We start from the raw sequence: 25,763 nt of genomic DNA, 5'->3' as shown, positions 1-25,763 counted from the left end.
ATTTGACTTAAATGGTTCCGAAACATGAGGCAGTTAAAATTCGAAGCTTCTTCGTTACGAAACTGAAGTGAATATATTGAATAAAAGATCCATCACTTTTTTTATTTCAATATTCTTTTCCACGAATCCCCACAGCTTTACATTATGAAGAAATTACCGCATCAGAAAACGCGGACTACCAGATTATTACTTCAAGCGTCATGATAAGTGCAGGAGAAGTAGCTGGCAGTTCAAATGTTGTAATACTCGATGATGACGTCATCGAAATGAATGAAAACTTTATCATTTCGATTGCTGGTGTTGACGGCAATGCCGTCGCCAACCCGACCATGAGCACTGTAACGGTAACAATCGAAGATAACGACATTGGTAAGGCTCAAAATTAAACGAAAATAACATTTATGAGTGAAATACATACATTTTGTGTCGGCAATATCGCAAGCAGGCTAGTCAGATTTTCAGTGACGATAAAATTCCGCGAAAAACGAACGCAATGAACTGTAGAGTTATGAATGCTTTTGGTCATTCATGTTACTTATAATGTTTTTCTCTTTTCATCTACCATCAATGACAGATTAGTTTTAAGTACTACTGTTATATTGGTAGCATTATTATATTGCTTTGTTTATAATCTTGTTCATTAACAGGCAATGTTTGTTTCCCGGAAGTGGTAATCAGTGTCAGCGAAAGTGATGGTGTCGTTGTTGTCCCGCTTGGAATCAATTTGCCCTTGATATCTGATAGGAACATCTTAGTCAGTAAGTGCTTTTAACAATGTGATAAAACCCGAAAACCATAAAGCATCTGCCTATGCTAAACATTCCGATTAAAGGTTTCTTCTCGAGCAAAATAATAATTCTGATTTAACGAAGTTTGAATATGCCTCGATCCCTATCAGCATTAGGTTGTGTGAACGTTTGACATTTATTTTTTCCAGTATTGTAAACGGATGTAGATGAAGACAACGGCCTAACACGACGGAATGATCTATTGTGCGTTATTGTATAAATTCATTGAATATGTCAGACCCAAGATATCATTATTATGACAGCTTCTTTGCATATTTAAATTGAAATGTTGCATCTGAAGAGAATATATTGACAAGTGTAAAATTTTCTCGCAGCTTTACAAGTCATGGCAATAACAGCTGATCAAGGAGACGATTTTGGAGGAGATGATACTATTTTTGTAACTATTCCGATGTTGGTAGGAACAACAAATGTTAACATTGCAATCATCAAAGACTTCATTACTGAAGACACGGAAACATTTCAAGTGATAATTACAGACGTAGATAAACCATTACAGATTGGATCGAGCTGCACGACGGTAATAACCATAGTGGACGACGGTGAGTCCTTCATAATTGCCGAATATTCTCCTTGAAATATCACGATATTCTTGATAGTTTGCTTTCGTGGAGTACGGACGTGTTTTCGGCTGCTCTCCACTTGTCGTTGACCACACACTTTGTGTTTTTTACGTTGGCCTTTCAATAGTTTGTAGTTTGTTTAGTGTAGTTTTGGCTTTGTTGCGCGGTTTTTGTTTTTTGTAGGTGCGTGGCTTGCCATACCCCTAGCTGTCATGGCGGCTCGTCGTGACAGCAAAATCGTATTGTTGAGTTTTTCGGGGAGGCTAAGGTCTTCCCCGGACAAGTTTTTTTCAGTTTTGCGTTCTGTTGGTTTAAAGGTCCCTGAAGAGGTTGACGCGTTCAGCGTAAACCTCTCCGGGGTATGAATGTTTTTGATGATCGGTTCACCTCGGAGGCTGCCCGCGTCCGAGGTGTCCATGTGTTGGAGGGAGTTGAGGGACTGAAGGTCACACCGTATGACAGTTCGGTGTGGGTGACAGTCCTCCATCTCCCTCTGGACATGTCTGAGCAGGTTGTTGTGCGGACACTGGGGCGTTTTGGGAAAGTGACCGGCTACGAGGAGCCGGAATTCCTTGAATGTAAGGGTGTCAAGACGGGACTAGACGAGTTAGAATCGAACTCAAGTCCGATATCCCCTCTACCTTGTGGGCTAATGGGCACAGGGCCCACATTGCATACCCGGGCCAGCCTCGCACTTGTTGGAGGTGTGGGCTAGAAGGGCATGAGGCCAGGTTGTGCCCGAACAAGCGGTGTAGCCGCTGTTTACAGGTTGGGCATACCCTGGCCGAGTGTAAAGGGGATATCGTTTGTAACTCGTGTGGGAAAACGGGCCATCTCGCCCGTTTATGCCCAGACCGCTCATACGCCGTGAGAGTGGCTACGGGCGTGGTTGAAGCTGTCCCTGTCCCGGCCTCTGACACCGTATAACATGATGCTCCTGACATCGCCCCAGTGTCCGACACTAGCGCCCCGGTGGAGGCTTTGTTCCCCCTTTCGTGTCCGACCTCTCCCCTGATCGAACTTGCCGAGACTGCCAGCGTGCCCACTGGGGCAGAGCAGGACAAAACGGTGGAGATGGTACTAGCGGAGTGCCATGCGGCGCAGGATGCCGCTTGTACTGGTTCACCGGTAGCTACGCCCGCTATCGGTGATACTAGTTGGGCCCCGAGTCAACCGGTCCAAGAGGCATTAAGTGGCCCAGATTCTGACTCGCCAATGGAGGACTGCACTCCAGCCTTATTAGTTGTGGCTAAGGAGTCCTCCGATTGGTTTGATGAGACGAAACAGGCCACTGATCTCATTGACTCGAGTGGCCCTTCAACCCTACACGCAGCCGCTTCCGCTATACCGGACACGATGGTCGCTAGTAGACCTCCTGGTCCTGACAGGGAGGTCCACTCGATCAATGACGAGGAGCTAAGAACTCTGCTCCCTCGTAAGAAAAGGGGGAACACTGCTAGGGGCCTGAAAAGACCCATATTGGGAAAACTTCGCAGGTAATGCGCAGGCCTGTTGTCTACCATCGGGACGGCGTACCCCGGATGAAGTTTTGGAGTGGGTTAGTTGTCAGGTGTGTGGGGGGGGGGGGTTGTGTGTTCGTTACATAATATGGGTTTGGGGGTTCTGTTTGTGGTTTGGAGTTGGCTTTTTGGGGCTGGTTTGTATAGCTTTATTGTTTTGGTTCTGTTGGCCTTTGGGTCCGTGTCCTTTTCATGTCACGTTGAACGCTACATTGTATACATCTGTGGGTGAGTGAGAGATTTCTGTTTGTGGGTTTCAGTTGGGTTTATGGTGGTTGTTAAACAGACTGGAATTGTTTTTGGTTTTGTTGACCTTTGGTCTGTGTCAGTTTTTCTTTGCACGTAAAAAGCACACGATATTCTTGAAAGATGTACACATGTGTCTGCAAAATAATTGATAAATCAAAAGTCTAAAGATGAAGTAAGTTAATGATTTATCTCAAGTGATAGATGTTCTTAATTCTCAACAACTTGCCATCGGCTATGGATCGTTGGATGTACTTTTGGAGGAAACTACCGAAGCCTAAATAACAAAGACTGCAAGTCGGCTTAGTGAGTGGACAGAAGTGCTGTTCTTTCCTGACCCCATCGCGAACATGGCCAATTCCGAGCTATGTTGTAAATAAACTAGCATTCCATTTTGCACGTCATGAAGATTAAAAGAATAAAACTGACTCCTTAACAACTGTTCGATCCCTTCATGGCATTTGATATTATTTTCCTTTTGTCCAATAGCACCAAATTTGTCTGTACATGGGCAATAGTTAACTACAAAGTTTGAAATGTTTTAGCGGACCACAAGTTACATAGTCAAGTGGAATACCTTTAAACCATTATTGAGCTCTATCTCATTTGGCATGAATGATAATGAAACTGTGACTATTAGGTCCACACAATTCAAGATTTAGGTTAAATGACCACATATTGATCACCATGAAGCGTTTCTTGAAACTGTTGCCACAATACTTCAAACCCGCTCTTCAATGAAGAAAGTAATTCATTTACCAAAGCAAAAGTTTCATATGTTACTGTAGGATACATTAAGATCAAGATACTTAGTTGATGGACATCGAGATACTAAATTAAATGGTTATATTTAGATTGGATTAATTAGTTAAGATAGCAAATCGCAACACGTATTTCCAACTACTTATCATTTTCTAATTCTTAGATATTCAACCAATGATTTCTCTTGATATCATTCCGCCTTCTGTTATCGAAGATGCCAGCGCCATCATTCTAATACAAATGTCGAGTCCATTGTCTTTCGAGAACGTTACTGTATGTGAGTATTCAAATTTTATCAAGATGATATAAGTCGGAACTTGGCGTATTTCCTGTTAGTAATTTGTTGAATATTTGTTAATTTTGCATTCATTGAAAGCAAGAATAGGCTTCAGGTCTTTTTATAGCATGGATAAACTTACATTTGAATAGGTTCTCGAGAAATACCGGTAGAGATGTAATAAGTAAATAAACGATCATGATTGTTGTCAGTAATTTGACTTAAAAAATGGTTCCGAAACATGAGGCAGTTAAAATTCGAAGCTTCTTCGTTACGAAACTGAAGTGAATATATTGAATAAAAGATCCATCTTTTTTTTTGTTTCATATTCTTTTCCACGAATCCCCACAGCTTTACATTATGAAGAAATTACCGCATCAGAAAACGCGGACTACCAGATTATTACTTCAAGCGTCATGATAAGTGCAGGAGAAGTAGCTGGCAGTTCAAATGTTGTAATATTTGATGATGACGTCGTCGAAATGAATGAAAACTTTATCATTTCGATTGCTGGTGTTGACGGCAATGCCGTCGCCAACCCGACCATGAGCACTGTAACGGTAACAATCGAAGATAACGACATTGGTAAGGCTCGAAAATTAAACGAAAATAACATTTATGAGTGAAATACATACATTTTGTGTCGGCAATATCGCAAGTAGGCTAGTCAGATTTTCAGTGACGATAAAATTCCGCGAAAAATGAACGCAATGAACTGTAGAGTTATGAATGCTTTTGGTCATTCATGTTACTTATAATGTTTTTCTCTTTTCATCTACCATCAATGACAGATTAGTTTTAAGTACTACTGTTATATTGGTAGCAGTATTATATTGCTTTGTTTATAATCTTGTTCATTAACAGGCAATGTTTGTTTCCCGGAAGTGGCAATCAGTGTCAGCGAAAGTGATGGTGTCGTTGTTGTCCCGCTTGGAATCAATTTGCCCTTGATACCTGATAGGAACATTTTAGTCAGTAAGTGCTTTTAACAATGTGATAAAATCCGAAAACCTTAAAGCATTTGCCTATGCTAAACATTCCGATTAAAGGTTTCTTCTCGAGCAAAATAATTAATAATTCTGATCTTTAGAAGTTTGAATATGCCTCGATCCCTATCAGCATTAGGTTGTGTGAACGTTTGACATTTATTTTTTCCAGTATTGTAAACGGATGTAGATGAAGACAACGGCCTAACACGACGGAATGATCTATTGTGCGTTATTGTATAAATTCATTGAATATGTCGGACCCAAGATATCATTATTATGACAGCTTCTTTGCATATTTAAATTGAAATGTTGCATCTGAAGAGAATATATTGACAAGTGTAAAATTTTCTCGCAGCTTTACAAGTCATGGCAATAACAGCTGATCAAGGAGACGATTTTGGAGGAGATGAGACTATTTTTGTAACTATACCGAAGTTGGTAGGAACAATAAATGTTAACATTGTAATCATCAACGACTTCATTACTGAAGACACGGAAACATTTCAAGTGATAATTACAGACGTAGATGAACCATTACAGATTGGATCGAGCTGTACGACGGTAATAACTATAGTGGACGACGGTGAGTCCTCCATAATTGCCGAATATTCTCCTTGAAATATCACGATATTCTTGAAAGATGTACACATGTGTCTGCAAAATAATTGATAAATCAAAAGTCTAAAGATGAAGTAAGTTAATGATTTATCTCAAGTGATAGATGTTCTTAATTCTCAACAACTTGCCATCGGCTAAGGATCGTTGGATGTACTTTTGGAGGAAACTACCGAAGCCTAAATAACAAAGACTGCAAGTCGGCTTAGTGAGTGGACAGAAGTGCTGTTCTTTCCTGACCCAATCGCGAACATGGATAATTGTATTGAAAACCTGTGCCAATCAACTTGCCGACATTTTTACTCACATTTTTAATCTTTCATTCTGTACAAAAACAATACCCGTATCATGGAAACGCTCTTGTATTATTCCAGTAGCCAAAAAGGCTGTCATATCCTGCATGAATGACCTTCGCCCTCTGGCCCTTACTTCTGTCCTGATGAAGTCGTGTGAACGAATTGTACTGCGGCACATAAAGCCGTTAGTCGATGACTACCTCGACCCTCAACAATATGCTTATAGGGCCCATCGCAATACAGAGGACGCGGTCTTAAATTGCTTGGAGAAATTGTATTCCCACCTTGAACATTCTAAATCAGGTCATTCTGCCAGAATTATGTTCTTTGATTTTTCATCTGCGTTTAACACAATTCAACCTCATGTTTTGGCCGACAAGATGTTAAATATGAATATTTCACATGATCTCATTTTTTGGATACTCAACTACCTTACCAATCGTTCTCAATATGTTCACATTAGCTCATCCAACTGTATGTCAGATGTCCAATACTCAAATACTGGTGCTCCACAAGGAACCGTTCTAGCCCCATTTTTATTCACTCTGTACACGTCGGATGTGAGATCCTCGTCTGACAGTTGCCATTTAATTAAATTTGCAGATGATACAGCCTTAGTCGGTTTGATTAAAAAGGATGATGACAGGGAATATGTGGAAGAAATTAATCATTTCGTCGGTTATTGTGATAAGAACTTCCTGGAACTTAATGTTAAAAAAAACAAAGGAAATGAATATTGATTTTAGAAGGGTCAAGGGTCAACCAAGAGAGGTTGTGATTAAAGAAAATCCCGTAGAACAAGTCTCATCCTATAAATATCTTGGTGTTGTTATTGATGATCAACTGGCGTGGCATGAGCATATAGATTATTTGGTAAAGAGAGTAAACCCTAGACTATACTGTCTCCGTAGAATGGGTAAATTTAACATTGACAGTCGTATCCTCACTATATTTTATAACTCAGTCATTTGTAGCGTGTTTAAATATTGTATGACTTGCTGGGGTGGTAATGTGACTGCTTACGATAAGAGTCGCATTGATTCTGTTATCAGACAGGCTAACCGTATTCTGGGTGGGGACCAGCTCACAATGGAGTGTATGTATCATAATGTTATAGAGTCTAAGCTCGACGCCATCCTTGCCGACGAGAATCACCCATTGTTTCTCAATCTCAACAGTGCAATAATATCTCGCAGTGGGCGGATGAGGCTTCCGAGTGCAATAACAAATCGACACAAATCTTCCTTTATCCCTCAGTGCATTAAGCTCTTTAATTTCTGTTTCAATCGTTAGTTGCCTGCTTTATCTTCCCGTTCTTGCCATCCATACGGGTGTTCATTTGTTATATTATCACGCCTTTATACTTTTATACTTTAATTCTTTGATACTCTTTGTTTGCCATTCTTATGTCTTTTTACTCTTTATCATCTTGTATTTGTCTTATTTGTACATATCTATTCGGGTGTTTCATTTGTTTTATCATCACGCCTTTAAACTTTTATACTTTAATTCTCTGATACTCTCATGTTTGTCATTCTTATATCTTTTTACTCTTTATCATCTTGTATTTGTCTTATATGTACATATGCGAGCTTGTATTTTCCCTTTTGGGATGAAATAAAGTTTTACTTACTTACTTACTTACTTATTTCGAGCTTTGTTGTAAATAAACTCGCATTCCATTTTGCACGTCATGAAGATTAAAAGAATAAAACTGACTCCTTAACAACTTTTCGATACCTTCATGTCATTTGAAATTATTTTCCTTTTGTCCAAAAGCACAAAGTTTGTCTGTACATGGGCAATAGTTGACGTCAAAGTTTGAAATGTTTTAGCGGACCACAAGTTACATAGTCAAGTGGAATACCTTTAAATCATTCTTGAGCTCCATATCATTTGGCATGAATGATAATGAAACTGTGACTATTAAGTCCACACAATTTCAGATTCAGGTAAAATGACCACATATTGATCGCCCAGAAGCGTTTCTTGAAGCTGTTGCCACAATACTTGAAACCCGCTCTTCAATGAAGAAAGTAGTTCATTTACCAAAGCAAAAGTTTCATAAGTTACTGTAGGATACATTAAGATCAAGATACTTAGTTTATGGACATCGAGATACTAAATTAAATGGTTATATTTTAGATTGGATTAATAAGTTACGATAGCAAATCGCAACACGTATTTCCAACTACTTATCGTTTTCTATTTCTTAGATATTCAACCAATGATTTCTCTTGATATCAATCCGCCTTCTGTTATCGAAGATGCCAGGGCCATCATTCTAATAGAAATGTCGAGTCCATTGTCTTTCGAGAACGTTACTGTATGTGAGTATTCAAATTTTACCAAGATGATATAAGTCGGAACTTGGCGTATTTTCGTTCTGTAACTTGTTGAATATTTGTATTTTGCATTCATTGAAAGCAAGAAAAGAGTTTAAGTCTTTTTATAGCATGGATTGGCTTACATTTGAATAGGTTCTCGAGAAATACCGGTAGAGATGTAATACGTAAATAAACGATCATGATCGTTGTCAGTAATTTGACTTAAAAACGGGTTCCGAAACATGAGGCAGTTCAAATTCGAAGCTTCTTCGTTACGAAACTGAAGTGAATATATTGAATAAAAGATCCATCACTTTTTTTATTTCAATATTCTTTTCCACGAATCCCCACAGCTTTACATTATGAAGAAATTACCGCATCAGAAAACGCGGACTACCAGATTAGTACTTCAAGCGTCATGATAAGAGCAGGAGAAGTAGCTGGCAGTTCAAATGTTGTAATACTCGATGATGACGTCATCGAAATGAATGAAAACTTTATCATTTCGATTGCTGGTGTTCACGGCAATGCCGTCGCCAACCCGACCATGAGCACTGTAACGGTTACAATCGAAGATAACGACATTGGTAAGGCTCGAAAATTAAACGAAAATAACATTTATGAGTGAGATACATACATTTTGTGTCGGCAATATCGCAAGTAGGCTAGTCAGATTTTCAGTGACGATAAATTCCGCGAAAAACGAACGGAATGAACTGTAGAGTTATGAATGCGTTTTGTCATTCATGTTATTTATAATGTTTTCCTCTCTTCATCTACCATCAATGACAGATTAGTTTTAAGTACTACTGTTATATTGGTAGCATTATTATATTGCTTTGTTTATAATCTTGTTCATTAACAGGCAATGTTTGTTTCCCGGAAGTGGCAATCAGTGTCAGCGAAAGTGATGGTGTCGTTGTTGTCCCGCTTGGAATCAATTTGCCCTTGATACCTGATAGGAACATTTTAGTCAGTAAGTGCTTTTAACAATGTGATAAAATCCGAAAACCTTAAAGCATTTGCCTATGCTAAACATTCCGATTAAAGGTTTCTTCTCGAGCAAAATAATTAATAATTCTGATCTTTAGAAGTTTGAATATGCCTCGATCCCTATCAGCATTAGGTTGTGTGAACGTTTGACATTTATTTTTTCCAGTATTGTAAACGGATGTAGATGAAGACAACGGCCTAACACGACGGAATGATCTATTGTGCGTTATTGTATAAATTCATTGAATATGTCGGACCCAAGATATCATTATTATGACAGCTTCTTTGCATATTTAAATTGAAATGTTGCATCTGAAGAGAATATATTGACAAGTGTAAAATTTTCTCGCAGCTTTACAAGTCATGGCAATAACAGCTGATCAAGGAGACGATTTTGGAGGAGATGAGACTATTTTTGTAACTATACCGAAGTTGGTAGGAACAATAAATGTTAACATTGTAATCATCAACGACTTCATTACTGAAGACACGGAAACATTTCAAGTGATAATTACAGACGTAGATGAACCATTACAGATTGGATCGAGCTGTACGACGGTAATAACTATAGTGGACGACGGTGAGTCCTCCATAATTGCCGAATATTCTCCTTGAAATATCACGATATTCTTGAAAGATGTACACATGTGTCTGCAAAATAATTGATAAATCAAAAGTCTAAAGATGAAGTAAGTTAATGATTTATCTCAAGTGATAGATGTTCTTAATTCTCAACAACTTGCCATCGGCTAAGGATCGTTGGATGTACTTTTGGAGGAAACTACCGAAGCCTAAATAACAAAGACTGCAAGTCGGCTTAGTGAGTGGACAGAAGTGCTGTTCTTTCCTGACCCAATCGCGAACATGGATAATTGTATTGAAAACCTGTGCCAATCAACTTGCCGACATTTTTACTCACATTTTTAATCTTTCATTCTGTACAAAAACAATACCCGTATCATGGAAACGCTCTTGTATTATTCCAGTAGCCAAAAAGGCTGTCATATCCTGCATGAATGACCTTCGCCCTCTGGCCCTTACTTCTGTCCTGATGAAGTCGTGTGAACGAATTGTACTGCGGCACATAAAGCCGTTAGTCGATGACTACCTCGACCCTCAACAATATGCTTATAGGGCCCATCGCAATACAGAGGACGCGGTCTTAAATTGCTTGGAGAAATTGTATTCCCACCTTGAACATTCTAAATCAGGTCATTCTGCCAGAATTATGTTCTTTGATTTTTCATCTGCGTTTAACACAATTCAACCTCATGTTTTGGCCGACAAGATGTTAAATATGAATATTTCACATGATCTCATTTTTTGGATACTCAACTACCTTACCAATCGTTCTCAATATGTTCACATTAGCTCATCCAACTGTATGTCAGATGTCCAATACTCAAATACTGGTGCTCCACAAGGAACCGTTCTAGCCCCATTTTTATTCACTCTGTACACGTCGGATGTGAGATCCTCGTCTGACAGTTGCCATTTAATTAAATTTGCAGATGATACAGCCTTAGTCGGTTTGATTAAAAAGGATGATGACAGGGAATATGTGGAAGAAATTAATCATTTCGTCGGTTATTGTGATAAGAACTTCCTGGAACTTAATGTTAAAAAAAACAAAGGAAATGAATATTGATTTTAGAAGGGTCAAGGGTCAACCAAGAGAGGTTGTGATTAAAGAAAATCCCGTAGAACAAGTCTCATCCTATAAATATCTTGGTGTTGTTATTGATGATCAACTGGCGTGGCATGAGCATATAGATTATTTGGTAAAGAGAGTAAACCCTAGACTATACTGTCTCCGTAGAATGGGTAAATTTAACATTGACAGTCGTATCCTCACTATATTTTATAACTCAGTCATTTGTAGCGTGTTTAAATATTGTATGACTTGCTGGGGTGGTAATGTGACTGCTTACGATAAGAGTCGCATTGATTCTGTTATCAGACAGGCTAACCGTATTCTGGGTGGGGACCAGCTCACAATGGAGTGTATGTATCATAATGTTATAGAGTCTAAGCTCGACGCCATCCTTGCCGACGAGAATCACCCATTGTTTCTCAATCTCAACAGTGCAATAATATCTCGCAGTGGGCGGATGAGGCTTCCGAGTGCAATAACAAATCGACACAAATCTTCCTTTATCCCTCAGTGCATTAAGCTCTTTAATTTCCGTTTCAATCGTTAGTTGCCTGCTTTATCTTCCCGTTCTTGCCATCCATACGGGTGTTCATTTGTTATATTATCACGCCTTTATACTTTTATACTTTAATTCTTTGATACTCTTTGTTTGCCATTCTTATGTCTTTTTACTCTTTATCATCTTGTATTTGTCTTATTTGTACATATCTATTCGGGTGTTTCATTTGTTTTATCATCACGCCTTTAAACTTTTATACTTTAATTCTCTGATACTCTCATGTTTGTCATTCTTATATCTTTTTACTCTTTATCATCTTGTATTTGTCTTATATGTACATATGCGAGCTTGTATTTTCCCTTTTGGGATGAAATAAAGTTTTACTTACTTACTTACTTACTTATTTCGAGCTTTGTTGTAAATAAACTCGCATTCCATTTTGCACGTCATGAAGATTAAAAGAATAAAACTGACTCCTTAACAACTTTTCGATACCTTCATGTCATTTGAAATTATTTTCCTTTTGTCCAAAAGCACAAAGTTTGTCTGTACATGGGCAATAGTTGACGTCAAAGTTTGAAATGTTTTAGCGGACCACAAGTTACATAGTCAAGTGGAATACCTTTAAATCATTCTTGAGCTCCATATCATTTGGCATGAATGATAATGAAACTGTGACTATTAAGTCCACACAATTTCAGATTCAGGTAAAATGACCACATATTGATCGCCCAGAAGCGTTTCTTGAAGCTGTTGCCACAATACTTGAAACCCGCTCTTCAATGAAGAAAGTAGTTCATTTACCAAAGCAAAAGTTTCATAAGTTACTGTAGGATACATTAAGATCAAGATACTTAGTTTATGGACATCGAGATACTAAATTAAATGGTTATATTTTAGATTGGATTAATAAGTTACGATAGCAAATCGCAACACGTATTTCCAACTACTTATCGTTTTCTATTTCTTAGATATTCAACCAATGATTTCTCTTGATATCAATCCGCCTTCTGTTATCGAAGATGCCAGCGCCATCATTCTAATAGAAATGTCGAGTCCATTGTCTTTCGAGAACGTTACTGTATGTGAGTATTCAAATTTTACCAAGATGATATAAGTCGGAACTTGGCGTATTTTCGTTCTGTAACTTGTTGAATATTTGTATTTTGCATTCATTGAAAGCAAGAAAAGAGTTTAGGTCTTTTTATAGCATGGATTGGCTTACATTTGAATAGGTTCTCGAGAAATACCGGTAGAGATGTAATAAGTAAATAAACGATCATGATCGTTGTCAGTAATTTGACTTAAAAACGGGTTCCGAAATATGAGGCAGTTCAAATTCGAAGCTTCTTCGTTACGAAACTGAAGTGAATATATTGAATAAAAGATCCATCACTTTTTTTATTTCAATATTCTTTTCCACGAATCCCCACAGCTTTACATTATGAAGAAATTACCGCATCAGAAAACGCGGACTACCAGATTAGTACTTCAAGCGTCATGATAAGAGCAGGAGAAGTAGCTGGCAGTTCAAATGTTGTAATACTCGATGATGACGTCATCGAAATGAATGAAAACTTTATCATTTCGATTGCTGGTGTTCACGGCAATGCCGTCGCCAACCCGACCATGAGCACTGTAACGGTTACAATCGAAGATAACGACATTGGTAAGGCTCGAAAATTAAACGAAAATAACATTTATGAGTGAGATACATACATTTTGTGTCGGCAATATCGCAAGTAGGCTAGTCAGATTTTCAGTGACGATAAATTCCGCGAAAAACGAACGGAATGAACTGTAGAGTTATGAATGCGTTTTGTCATTCATGTTACTTATAATGTTTTCCTCTCTTCATCTACCATCAATGACAGATTAGTTTTAAGTACTACTGTTATATTGGTAGCATTATTATATTGCTTTGTTTATAATCTTGTTCATTAACAGGCAATGTTTGTTTCCCGGAAGTGGCAATCAGTGTCAGCGAAAGTGATGGTGTCATTGTTGTCCCGCTTGGAATCAATTTGCCCTTGATACCTGATAGGAACATTTTAGTCAGTAAGTGCTTTTAACAATGTGATAAAACGCGAAAACCTTAAAGCATTTGCCTATGCTATACATTCCGATTAAAGGTTTCTTCTCCAGCAAAATAATTAATAATTCTGATCTTTAGAAGTTTGAATATGCCTCGATCCCTATCAGTATTAGGTTGTGTGAACGTTTGACATTTATTTTTCCAGTATTGTAAACGGATGTAGATGAAGACAACGGCCTAACACGACGGAATGATCTATTGTGCGTTATTGTATAAATTCATTGAATATGTCGGACCCAAGATATCATTATTATGACAGCTTCTTTGCATATTTAAATTGAAATGTTGCATCTGAAGAGAATATATTGACAAGTGTAAAATTTTCTCGCAGCTTTACAAGTCATGGCAATAACAGCTGATCAAGGAGACGATTTTGGAGGAGATGAGACTATTTTTGTAACTATACCGATGTTGGTAGGAACAACAAATGTTAACATTGTAATCATCAACGACATCATTACTGAAGACACGGAAACATTTCAAGTGATAATTACAGACGTAGATGAACCATTACAGATTGGATCGAGCTGCACGACTGTAATAACCATAGTGGACGACGGTGAGCCCTTGATAATTGCCGAATATTCTCCTTGAAATATCACGATATTCTTGAAAGATGTACACATGTGTCTGCAAAATAATTGATAAATCAAAAGTCTAAAGATGAAGTAAGTTAATGATTTATCTCAAGTGATAGATGTTCTTAATTCTCAACAACTTGCCATCGGCTATGGACCGTTGGATGTACTTTTGGAGGAAACTACCGAAGCCTAAATAACAAAGACTGCAAGTCGGCTTAGTGAGTGGACAGAAGTGCTGTTCTTTCCTGACCCAATCGCGAACATGGATAATTCCGAGCTTTGATGTAAATAAACTAGCATTCCATTTTGCACGTCATGAAGATTAAAAGAATAAAAGTGACTCCTTAACAACTCTTCGATACCTTCATGTCATTTGAAATTATTTTCCTTTTGTCCAAAAGCACCAAGTTTGTCTGTACATGGGCAATAGTTGACGACAAAGTTTGAAATGTTTTAGCGGACCACAAGTTACATAGTCAAGTGGAATACCTTTAAATCATTCTTGAGCTCTATCTCATTTGGCATGAATGATAATGAAACTGTGACTATTAAGTCCACACAATTTCAGATTCAGGTAAAATGACCACATATTGATCGCCCAGAAGCGTTTCTTGAAGCTGTTGCCACAATACTTGAAACCCGCTCTTCAATGAAGAAAGTAATTCATTTACCAAAGCAAAAGTTTCATAAGTTACTGTAGGATACATTAAGATCAAGATACTTAGTTTATGGACATCGAGATACTAAATTAAATGGTTATATTTTAGATTGGATTAATAAGTTACGATAGCAAATCGCAACACGTATTTCCAACTACTTATCATTTTCTATTTCTTAGATATTCAACCAATGATTTCTCTTGATATCAATCCGCCTTCTGTTATCGAAGATGCCAGCGCCATCATTCTAATAGAAATGTCGAGTCCATTGTCTTTCGAGAACGTTACTGTATGTGAGTATTCAAATTTTACCAAGATGATATAAGTCGGAACTTGGCGTATTTCCTTTCTGTAACTTGTTGAATATTTGTATTTTGCATTCATTGAAAGCAAGAAAAGAGTTGAGGTCATTTTATAGCATGGATTGGCTTACATTTGAATAGGTTCTCGAGAAATACCGGTAGAGATGTAATAAGTAAATAAACGATCATGATCGTTGTCAGTAATTTGACTTAAAAACGGGTTCCGAAACATGAGGCAGTTCAAATTCGAAGCTTCTTCGTTACGAAACTGAAGTGAATATATTGAATAAAAGATCCATCACTTTTTTTATTTCAATATTCTTTTCCACGAATCCCCACAGCTTTACATTATGAAGAAATTACCGCATCAGAAAACGCGGACTACCAGATTATTACTTCAAGCGTCATGATAAGAGCAGGAGAAGTAGCTGGCAGTTCAAATGTTGTAATACTCGATGATGACGTCATCGAAATGAATGAAAACTTTATCATTTCGATTGCTGGTGTTGACGGCAATGCCGTCGCCAACCCGACCATGAGCACTGTAACGGTTACAATCGAAGATAACGACATTGGTAAGGCTCGAAAATTAAACGAAAATAACATTTATGAGTGAGATACATACACTTTGTGTCGGCAATATCGCAAGTAGGCTAGTCAGATTTTCAGTGACGATAAAATTCCGCGAAAAACGAACGGAATGAACTGTACAGTTATGAATGCTTTTTATCATTCATGTTACTTATAATGTTTTCCTCTCTTCATCTACCATCAATGACAGATTAGTTTTAAGTACTACTGTTATATTGGTAGCATTATTATATTGCTTTGTTTATAATCTTGTTCATTAACAGGCAATGTTTGTTTCCCGGAAGTGGCACTCAGTGTCAGTGAAAGTGATGGTGTCGTTGTTGTCCCGCTTGGAATCAATTTGCCCTTGATACCTGATAGGAACATTTTAGTCAGTAAGTGCTTTTAACAATGTGATAAAACCCGAAAACCTTAAAGCATTTGCTTATGCTAAACATTCCGATTAAAGGTTTCTTCTCCAGCAAAATAATTAATAATTCTGATCTTTAGAAGTTTGAATATGCCTCGATCCCTATCAGTATTAGGTTGTGTGAACGTTTGACATTTATTTTTCCCAGTATTGTAAACGGATGTAGATGAAGACAACGGCCTAACACGACGGAATGATCTATTGTGCGTTATTGTATAAATTCATTGAATATGTCAGACCCAAGATATCATTATTATGACAGCTTCTTTGCATATTTAAATTGAAATGTTGCATCTGTAGAGAATATATTGACAAGTGTAAAATTTTCTCGCAGCTTTACAAGTCATGGCAATAACAGCTGATCAAGGAGACGATTTTGGAGGAGATGAGACTATTTTTGTAACTATTCCGATGTTGGTAGGAACAACAAATGTTAACATTGCAATCATCAACGACTTCATTACTGAAGACACGGAAACATTTCAAGTGATAATTACAGACGTAGATGAACCATTACAGATTGGATCGAGCTGCACGACTGTAATAACCATAGTGGACGACGGTGAGCCCTTGATAATTGCCGAATATTCTCCTTGAAATATCACGATATTCTTGAAAGATGTACACATGTGTCTGCAAAATAATTGATAAATCAAAAGTCTAAAGATGAAGTAAGTTAATGATTTATCTCAAGTGATAGATGTTCTTAATTCTCAACAACTTGCCATCGGCTATGGACCGTTGGATGTACTTTTGGAGGAAACTACCGAAGCCTAAATAACAAAGACTGCAAGTCGGCTTAGTGAGTGGACAGAAGTGCTGTTCTTTCCTGACCCAATCGCGAACATGGATAATTCCGAGCTTTGATGTAAATAAACTAGCATTCCATTTTGCACGTCATGAAGATTAAAAGAATAAAAGTGACTCCTTAACAACTCTTCGATACCTTCATGTCATTTGAAATTATTTTCCTTTTGTCCAAAAGCACCAAGTTTGTCTGTACATGGGCAATAGTTGACGACAAAGTTTGAAATGTTTTAGCGGACCACAAGTTACATAGTCAAGTGGAATACCTTTAAATCATTCTTGAGCTCTATCTCATTTGGCATGAATGATAATGAAACTGTGACTATTAAGTCCACACAATTTCAGATTCAGGTAAAATGACCACATATTGATCGCCCAGAAGCGTTTCTTGAAGCTGTTGCCACAATACTTGAAACCCGCTCTTCAATGACGAAAGTAATTCATTTACCAAAGCAAAAGTTTCATAAGTTACTGTAGGATACATTAAGATCAAGATACTTAGTTTATGGACATCGAGATACTAAATTAAATGGTTATATTTTAGATTGGATTAATAAGTTACGATAGCAAATCGCAACACGTATTTCCAACTACTTATCATTTTCTATTTCTTAGATATTCAACCAATGATTTCTCTTGATATCAATCCGCCTTCTGTTATCGAAGATGCCAGCGCCATCATTCTAATAGAAATGTCGAGTCCATTGTCTTTCGAGAACGTTACTGTATGTGAGTATTCAAATTTTACCAAGATGATATAAGTCGGAACTTGGCGTATTTCCTTTCTGTAACTTGTTGAATATTTGTATTTTGCATTCATTGAAAGCAAGAAAAGAGTTGAGGTCTTTTTATAGCATGGATTGGCTTACATTTGAATAGGTTCTCGAGAAATACCGGTAGAGATGTAATAAGTAAATAAACGATCATGATCGTTGTCAGTAATTTGACTTAAAAACGGGTTCCGAAACATGATGCAGTTAAAATTCGAAGCTTCTTCGTTACGAAACTGAAGTGAATATATTGAATAAAAGATCCATCACTTTTTTTATTTCAATATTCTTTTCCACGAATCCCCACAGCTTTACATTATGAAGAAATTACCGCATCAGAAAACGCGGACTACCAGATTATTACTTCAAGCGTCATGATAAGTGCAGGAGAAGTAGCTGGCAGTTCAAATGTTGTAATACTCGATGATGACGTCATCGAAATGAATGAAAACTTTATCATTTCGGTTGCTGGTGTTGACGGCAATGCCGTCGCCAACCCGACCATGAGCACTGTAACGGTTACAATCGAAGATAACGACATTGGTAAGGCTCGAAAATTAAACGAAAATAACATTTATGAGTGAGATACATACACTTTGTGTCGGCAGTATCGCAAGTAGGATAGTCAGATTTTCAGTGACGATAAAATTCCGCGAAAAACGAACGGAATGAACTGTAGAGTTATGAATGCTTTTTATCATTCATGTTACTTATAATGTTTTCCTCTCTTCATCTACCATCAATGACAGATTAGTTTTAAGTACTACTGTTATATTGATAGCATTATTATATTGCTTTGTTTATAATCTTGTTCATTAACAGGCATTGTTTGTTTCCCGGAAGTGGCAATCAGTGTCAGCGAAAGTGATGGTGTCGTTGTTGTCCCGCTTGGAATCAATTTGCCCTTGATACCTGATAGGAACATTTTAGTCAGTAAGTGCTTTTAACAATGTGATAAAACCCGAAAACCTTAAAGCATTTGCCTATGCTATACATTCCGATTAAAGGTTTCTTCTCGAGCAAAATAATTAATAATTCTGATCTTTAGAAGTTTGAATATGCCTCGATCCCTATCTGTATTAGGTTGTGTGAACGTTTGACATTTATTTTTCCAGTATTGTAAACGGATGTAGATGAAGACAACGGCCTAACACGACGGAATGATCTATTGTGCGTTATTGTATAAATTCATTGAATATGTCAGACCCAAGGTATCATTATTATGACAGCTTCTTTGCATATTTAAATTGAAATGTTGCATCTGAAGAGAATATATTGACAAGTGTAAAATTTTCTCGCAGCTTTACAAGTCATGGCAATAACAGCTGATCAAGGAGACGATTTTGGAGGAGATGATACTATTTTTGTAACTATTCCGATGTTGGTAGGAACAATAAATGTTAACATTGCAATCATCAACGACTTCATTACTGAAGACACGGAAACATTTCAAGTGATAATTACAGACGTAGATGAACCATTACAGATTGGATCGAGCTGCACGACTGTAATAACCATAGTGGACGACGGTGAGTCCTTCATAATTGCCGAATATTCTCCTTGAAATATCACGATATTCTTGAAAGATGTACACATGTGTCTGCAAAATAATTGATAAATCAAAAGTCTAAAGATGAAGTAAGTTAATGATTTATCTCAAGTGATAGATGTTCTTAATTCTCAACAACTTGCCATCGGCTATGGACCGTTGGATGTACTTTTGGAGGAAACTACCGAAGCCTAAATAACAAAGACTGCAAGTCGGCTTAGTGAGTGGACAGAAGTGCTGTTCTTTCCTGACCCAATCGCGAACATGGATAATTCCGAGCTTTGTTGTAAATAAACTAGCATTCCAGTTTGCACGTCATGAAGATTAAAAGAATAAAAGTGACTCCTTAACAACTCTTCGATACCTTCATGTCATTTGAAATTATTTTCCTTTTGTCCAAAAGCACCAAGTTTGTCTGTACATGGGCAATAGTTGACGACAAAGTTTGAAATGTTTTAGCGGACCACAAGTTACATAGTCAAGTGGAATACCTTTAAATCATTCTTGAGCTCTATCTCATTTGGCATGAATGATAATGAAACTGTGACTATTAAGTCCACACAATTTAAGATTCAGGTAAAATGACCACATATTGATCGCCCAGAAGCGTTTCTTGAAGCTGTTGCCACAATACTTCATACCCGCTCTTCAATGAAGAAAGTAATTCATTTACCAAAGCAAAAGTTTCATAAGTTACTGTAGGATACATTAAGATCAAGATACTTAGTTTATGGACATCGAGATACTAAATTAAATGGTTATATTTTAGATTGGATTAATTAGTTACGATAGCAAATCGAAACACGTATTTCCAACTACTTATCATTTTCTAATTCTTAGATATTCAACCAATGATTTCTCTTGATATCAATCCGCCTTCTGTTATCGAAGATGCCAGCGCCATCATTCTAATAGAAATGTCGAGTCCATTGTCTTTCGAGGACGTTACTGTATGTGAGTATTCAAATTTTACCAAGATGATATAAGTCGGAACTTGGCGTATTTCCTTTCTGTAACTTGTTAAATATTTGTATTTTGCATTTATTGAAAGCAAGAAAAGAGTTTAGGTCTTTTTATAGCATGGATTATCTTACATTTGAATAGGTTCTCGAGAAATACCGGTAGAGATGTAATAAGTAAATAAACGATCATGATCGTTGTCAGTAATTTGACTTAAAAACGGGTTCCGAAACATGATGCAGTTAAAATTCGAAGCTTCTTCGTTACGAAACTGAAGTGAATATATTGAATAAAAGATCCATCACTTTTTTTATTTCAATATTCTTTTCCACGAATCCCCACAGCTTTACATTATGAAGAAATTACCGCATCAGAAAACGCGGACTACCAGATTATTACTTCAAGCGTCATGATAAGTGCAGGAGAAGTAGCTGGCAGTTCAAATGTTGTAATACTCGATGATGACGTCATCGAAATGAATGAAAACTTTATCATTTCGATTGCTGGTGTTGACGGCAATGCCGTCGCCAACCCGACCATGAGCACTGTAACGGTAACAATCGAAGATAACGACATTGGTAAGGCTCGAAAATTAAACGAAAATAACATTTATGAGTGAGATACATACACTTTGTGTCGGCAATATCGCAAGCAGGCTAGTCAGATTTTCAGTGACGATAAAATTCCGCGAAAAACGAACGGAATGAACTGTAGAGTTATGAATGCGTTTTGTCATTCATGTTACTTATAATGTTTTCCTCTCTTCATCTACCATCAATGACAGATTAGTTTTAAGTACTACTGTTATATTGGTAGCATTATTATATTACTTTGTTTATAATCTTGTTCATTAACAGGCATTGTTTGTTTCCCGGAAGTGGCAATCAGTGTCAGCGAAAGTGATGGTGTCGTTGTTGTCCCGCTTGGAATCAATTTGCCCTTGATACCTGATAGGAACAACTTAGTCAGTAAGTGTTTTTAACAATGTGATAAAACCCGAAAGCTTAAAGGTTTTTTTCTCGAGCAAAACTTACTAATAATTCTGATCTTTAGAAGTCTGAATATACCTCGATCCCTATCAGTGTTAGGTTGTGTGAACGTTTGACATTTATTTTTCTAGTATTGTAAACGGATGTAGATGAAGACAACGGCCTAATACAACGGAATGATCTATTTGTGTGTTATTGTATAAATTCATTGAATATGTCAGACCCAAGGTATCATTATTATGACTGCTTCTATGCATATTTAAATCGAAATGTTGCATCTGAAGAGAATATATTGACAAGTGTAAAATTTTCTCGCAGCTTTACAAGTCATGGCAATAACAGCTGATCAAGGAGACGATTTTGGAGGAGATGATACTATTTTGGTAACTATTCCGATGTTGGTAGGAACAATAAATGTTAACATTGTAATCATCAACGACTTCATTACTGAAGACACGGAAACATTTCAAGTGATAATTACAGACGTAGATGAACCATTACAGATTGGATCGAGCTGCACGACGGTAATAACCATTGTGGACGACGGTGAGTCCTTCATAATTGCCAACAATTTTTCTCCAATTACCAGAACACGTTCATGTGACTTTAACATCTTTTATTAACCGAAAGTCTAATGAAGACATTTCTTCAACTTTTTACATAACTACACATTTCATAATATCGGTGGTAACACGTGCCTTATTTGACAATTACTACACATTTCATAATATCGGTGGTATCACGTACTTTACTTGACAATTACTACACATCTCATAATATCGGTGGTATCACGTGCCTTACTTGACAATTACTACACATTTAATAATATCGGTGGTATCACGTGCTTTACTTCACAATTACTACACATTTCATGATATCGATGGTAACACGTGCCTTACTTCACAATTACTACATATTTGATAATGTCGGTGGTATCACGTGCCTTACTTCACAATTACTACACATTTCATAATATCGGTGGTGACACGTGCCTTATTTGACAATTACTACACATTTCATAATATCGGTGGTATCACGTGCTTTACTTCACAATTACTACACATCTCATAATATCGGTGGTAATACGTGCCTTACTTGACAATTACCACACATTTAATAATATCGGTGGTATCACGTGCTTTACTTCACAATTACTACACATTTCATGATATCGATGGTAACACGTGCCTTACTTCACAATTACTACATATTGAATAATATCGGTGGTACCACGTGCCTTATTTGACAATTACTACACATTTCATAATATCGGTGGTATCACGTACTTTACTTGACAATTACTACACATCTCATAATATCGGTGGTATCACGTGCCTTACTTGACAATTACTACACATTTAATAATATCGGTGGTATCACGTGCTTTACTTCACAATTACTACACATTTCATGATATCGATGGTAACACGTGCCTTACTTCACAATTACTACATATTTGATAATGTCGGTGGTAACACGTGCCTTACTTTAAAATTACTAACGTTTGTGTGCCGTGAATGTGTATGTGTCAAGTAACTTATCATTTATTTAACTGATCATTGATTCACATACCACGAGTATCCTTCTTTCAGATATGCGACCAATGGTTTCGCTCGAGGTATATCCATCCCCTGTTACCGAAGGAGACATTACAACCATTAGAGCTGAATTCTCAAGTGCAATACCTGTTGAGAAAGTTACAGTGTGTAAGCATATAAAAGATTAAAGAATAACATAATTCAGTTAGCCGACTTAATGTATGATAAATCCCTCGAATGCTCATTGAGGCGAAAGTGATGGTGACGTCGAATCCTCAGTGTAGGCCTAAATTATCACTTTTAATAACCCAACCGGAACATTTTTTAAAATTTATGTCATCCATTGGATGACATTTGATCTGTATGTGAGCTTAGCGAATACAAGACTTAGTCTAGTACATTCAAATATCAATGGTAGATCCAGGGTTTCTCGGAAGAAGAGACTTTCCACAGAAGTATCGGTAGGCACCAAACGTAACACCGCAGAGCGTTCAATAAGAAAGAAAAAAAATCGGTGAAAGTCGACCCGGTCCCCGGTCCACCTCCTTGGGTCCCACTGCATATTAACTTCTCCCAGAGGCTGATGGGTCCGGTCAATACATACATTGGGAATACAAATCTGCCAGCCATGAAACATTTCTTTCCCCTTGGCGTTTGTTACAGTTTTTCGTTATGAAGGAATCACTGCAACAGAAAATACAGACTACGAGATCCTGCAAGGAAGTATCGTGATACGTGAAGGGGAATTCGATGGTACTACAACTGTGATTATAAATGACGATGACCTTATCGAAGGCTGTGAAGAGTTTGTTGTGTCCATTATCAATATTACTGGGTATGTTATCGACAATACGACAATGGCAAGAGTGACAGTAGTAATCGAAGACAACGATATAGGTAAGTCTAGATGAAACACCGCGTTGCGTAATATGTAAGTCTTGGATAAATTAATGGTTCAAGTCTCTGAAATGTGTTGTTGAGGCATATTCTAGAGCCGTGGCAAGTATAAGTTTTACAATTGATAACCAGGTAACATGATTCAGTGACCCGATTGCAGAGAGATTTGTATATGCTTGTTTTCTAATAAATCTAAGTATTTACTCAGTATCTTTTCCGTGAGATATGCAAATATAAGCTATGTAGAAGCTATTCACATGACCTTCACGTCAGAAACATTACGTCGGTTTCAGGTTGGCGGATATAAAAACATTACTCCGTTAGTTCTGAAGATGTAAGGAAGTGAATGACATCTTCTGATTTTAAAGTTTTCTTCAGCCGATTGGTGTTCTTATTTTGTCGATTCTTCAAAGGCCCCCTGTAGATTAGTTTGCACCGACGGTGCCCCATTGGGGTTGGGTACAGATTTATTACATTTTGTAATACATCTTCACGTTGCATTTAAACATTTGCATTATAATGAATATGACCAGGAGATCCCGTTGTTATTTTTATTTTGTTCCTTGTGTGGGCTTAGTGTTTTCGATACCGTGAGTAATTGAGTCTCTGCAAAAAAACTTTACAACCCCACAATTCGTTGACTTGTATATGATGGTTGCAATTCAAGGTAGTGTTTGCCTTTCATTGAGGAAAATTATGCCTCTCCCAAATCTTCACATATACGTAAAGGATATAGCTATACAACATTTTTCTTTTTTTCAATATGTTTTATGTTTTAGACAGATATTAACAGAATAATAGTGGTGAAATACTACTTGTTTCATAAGAACGTTACAACACATTATTTTACAGCCACGCCAGTGCTTCAAATTTCGCCTAAAAATGTGGAAGAAGAATCTATTTCTGGGATATTAAACATTTCGGTCATGATTGAAAAAGCTGTTGAAGCTGCATACGGTGATATTATATTTGAACTAAGTAAGTAAAAGAAATGTGCTTTTGTAAACCTTATAAGGTTGTTTAACATTCTACGTGTCCATTCATCATAACTCTGTGACTAATAGAATATGAACACACTTTTTACTCCTATTACGTTTATCAGGAAACGTTTTCGAAATTGAAAACTTCGCAACGCAGTAACTATTCTTTCCATTTTCAATTCGTTTTCCGTAAAACCAACACTTAATTTGCTCATAAGCCACTTCCAAAAGTGTCCCTTGTCCTAAAAGCTCATATTTTGAAGCTGCTATATAACGCCAAAGAACCATTAACTATCTATATGTGCTTTGTTTCATATATCAGGTTTTGTGATAAATTCAAAGTGCACGCGCTTAAAAGAAGAATTTAACGTATTAAAATTCTTCAATTACTACCCAAATAACGTACCAATTAACATTCCCAACGACAATTAAGTTTAAGCGGTTGTTGATATCATACACTGAACATAATTGATTAATTAATTATTGATCACTCTTAACAGATGTGGATTTTTGTGATGTGAAGTTTCCAGAGGATGTTTCCACGAATTCTTTGAACAATCGAGTTACCATTCCATTCGGGTCTCTGGTTTCTGAAAGCATTTCTTTGACATTACTTGATGATTCAATTGTCGATCCAGAAATTTGTGTATTTTCCCTGCGGATATTTAAAATCCTTGATGACATATCGTCACAGATTTCAAGATCTTCCCTTCCCGTAGAAGTTGAGATTGCTGACTCAGATACAGGTACATGGTTTAAATTCATAGTATATCGCACATAACAATTTCGATGAATCACATGTCTACTTCCTAATTTTCATAACTAACTCAGTTGACTTCCTATGATGTATACCGCCAACTTTCATGGCCTAGATGGCAAGGACACTATACTTGAGCCTAATCGAGATATGCGTGGATTTTACGCAATTTGAAGTAATGAACAGCAAATTAATACTCCGCCAGTAATGGCAAAAGCATCCACAGTTTCGAATGTCACTTCTTTGATATTCATAAACGTAACTCGGTTGATATCATAACGTGCTCCCAAGGACTTTATTATGTCAAAAACGTTTCGCAATTCATTCCT

At 37.1% G+C, this 25,763-nt stretch overlaps 1 protein-coding gene across 1 annotated transcript in view; it reads left to right on the top strand.

Moving 5' to 3' along the window:
* The window catches only part of LOC139984883 (uncharacterized), a 94,955-nt gene that overhangs the window by 49,595 nt on the left and 19,597 nt on the right, over nt 1–25,763 (top strand). The window contains exons 17-41 of the mRNA XM_071999006.1: nt 5,522–5,749; nt 8,294–8,407; nt 8,758–8,991; nt 9,270–9,380; nt 9,750–9,977; nt 12,522–12,635; nt 12,986–13,219; nt 13,498–13,608; nt 13,977–14,204; nt 15,065–15,178; nt 15,529–15,762; nt 16,042–16,152; nt 16,522–16,749; nt 17,610–17,723; nt 18,074–18,307; nt 18,587–18,697; nt 19,066–19,293; nt 20,154–20,267; nt 20,618–20,851; nt 21,131–21,241; nt 21,581–21,808; nt 22,855–22,968; nt 23,464–23,697; nt 24,550–24,675; nt 25,178–25,423. Of these exons, the coding sequence (XP_071855107.1) occupies nt 5,522–5,749; nt 8,294–8,407; nt 8,758–8,991; nt 9,270–9,380; nt 9,750–9,977; nt 12,522–12,635; nt 12,986–13,219; nt 13,498–13,608; nt 13,977–14,204; nt 15,065–15,178; nt 15,529–15,762; nt 16,042–16,152; nt 16,522–16,749; nt 17,610–17,723; nt 18,074–18,307; nt 18,587–18,697; nt 19,066–19,293; nt 20,154–20,267; nt 20,618–20,851; nt 21,131–21,241; nt 21,581–21,808; nt 22,855–22,968; nt 23,464–23,697; nt 24,550–24,675; nt 25,178–25,423 (4,383 nt within the window). The remainder of the gene's footprint in view (nt 1–5,521; nt 5,750–8,293; nt 8,408–8,757; nt 8,992–9,269; nt 9,381–9,749; nt 9,978–12,521; nt 12,636–12,985; nt 13,220–13,497; nt 13,609–13,976; nt 14,205–15,064; nt 15,179–15,528; nt 15,763–16,041; nt 16,153–16,521; nt 16,750–17,609; nt 17,724–18,073; nt 18,308–18,586; nt 18,698–19,065; nt 19,294–20,153; nt 20,268–20,617; nt 20,852–21,130; nt 21,242–21,580; nt 21,809–22,854; nt 22,969–23,463; nt 23,698–24,549; nt 24,676–25,177; nt 25,424–25,763) is intronic.

The sequence above is a fragment of the Apostichopus japonicus genome, chromosome 17, assembly GCF_037975245.1.
Source record: "Apostichopus japonicus isolate 1M-3 chromosome 17, ASM3797524v1, whole genome shotgun sequence".
Lineage (NCBI taxonomy): Eukaryota > Metazoa > Echinodermata > Holothuroidea > Aspidochirotida > Stichopodidae > Apostichopus > Apostichopus japonicus.
The sequence above is the reverse complement of the archived record's forward strand: the minus strand, read 5'-3'. Positions and strand labels throughout refer to the sequence as shown.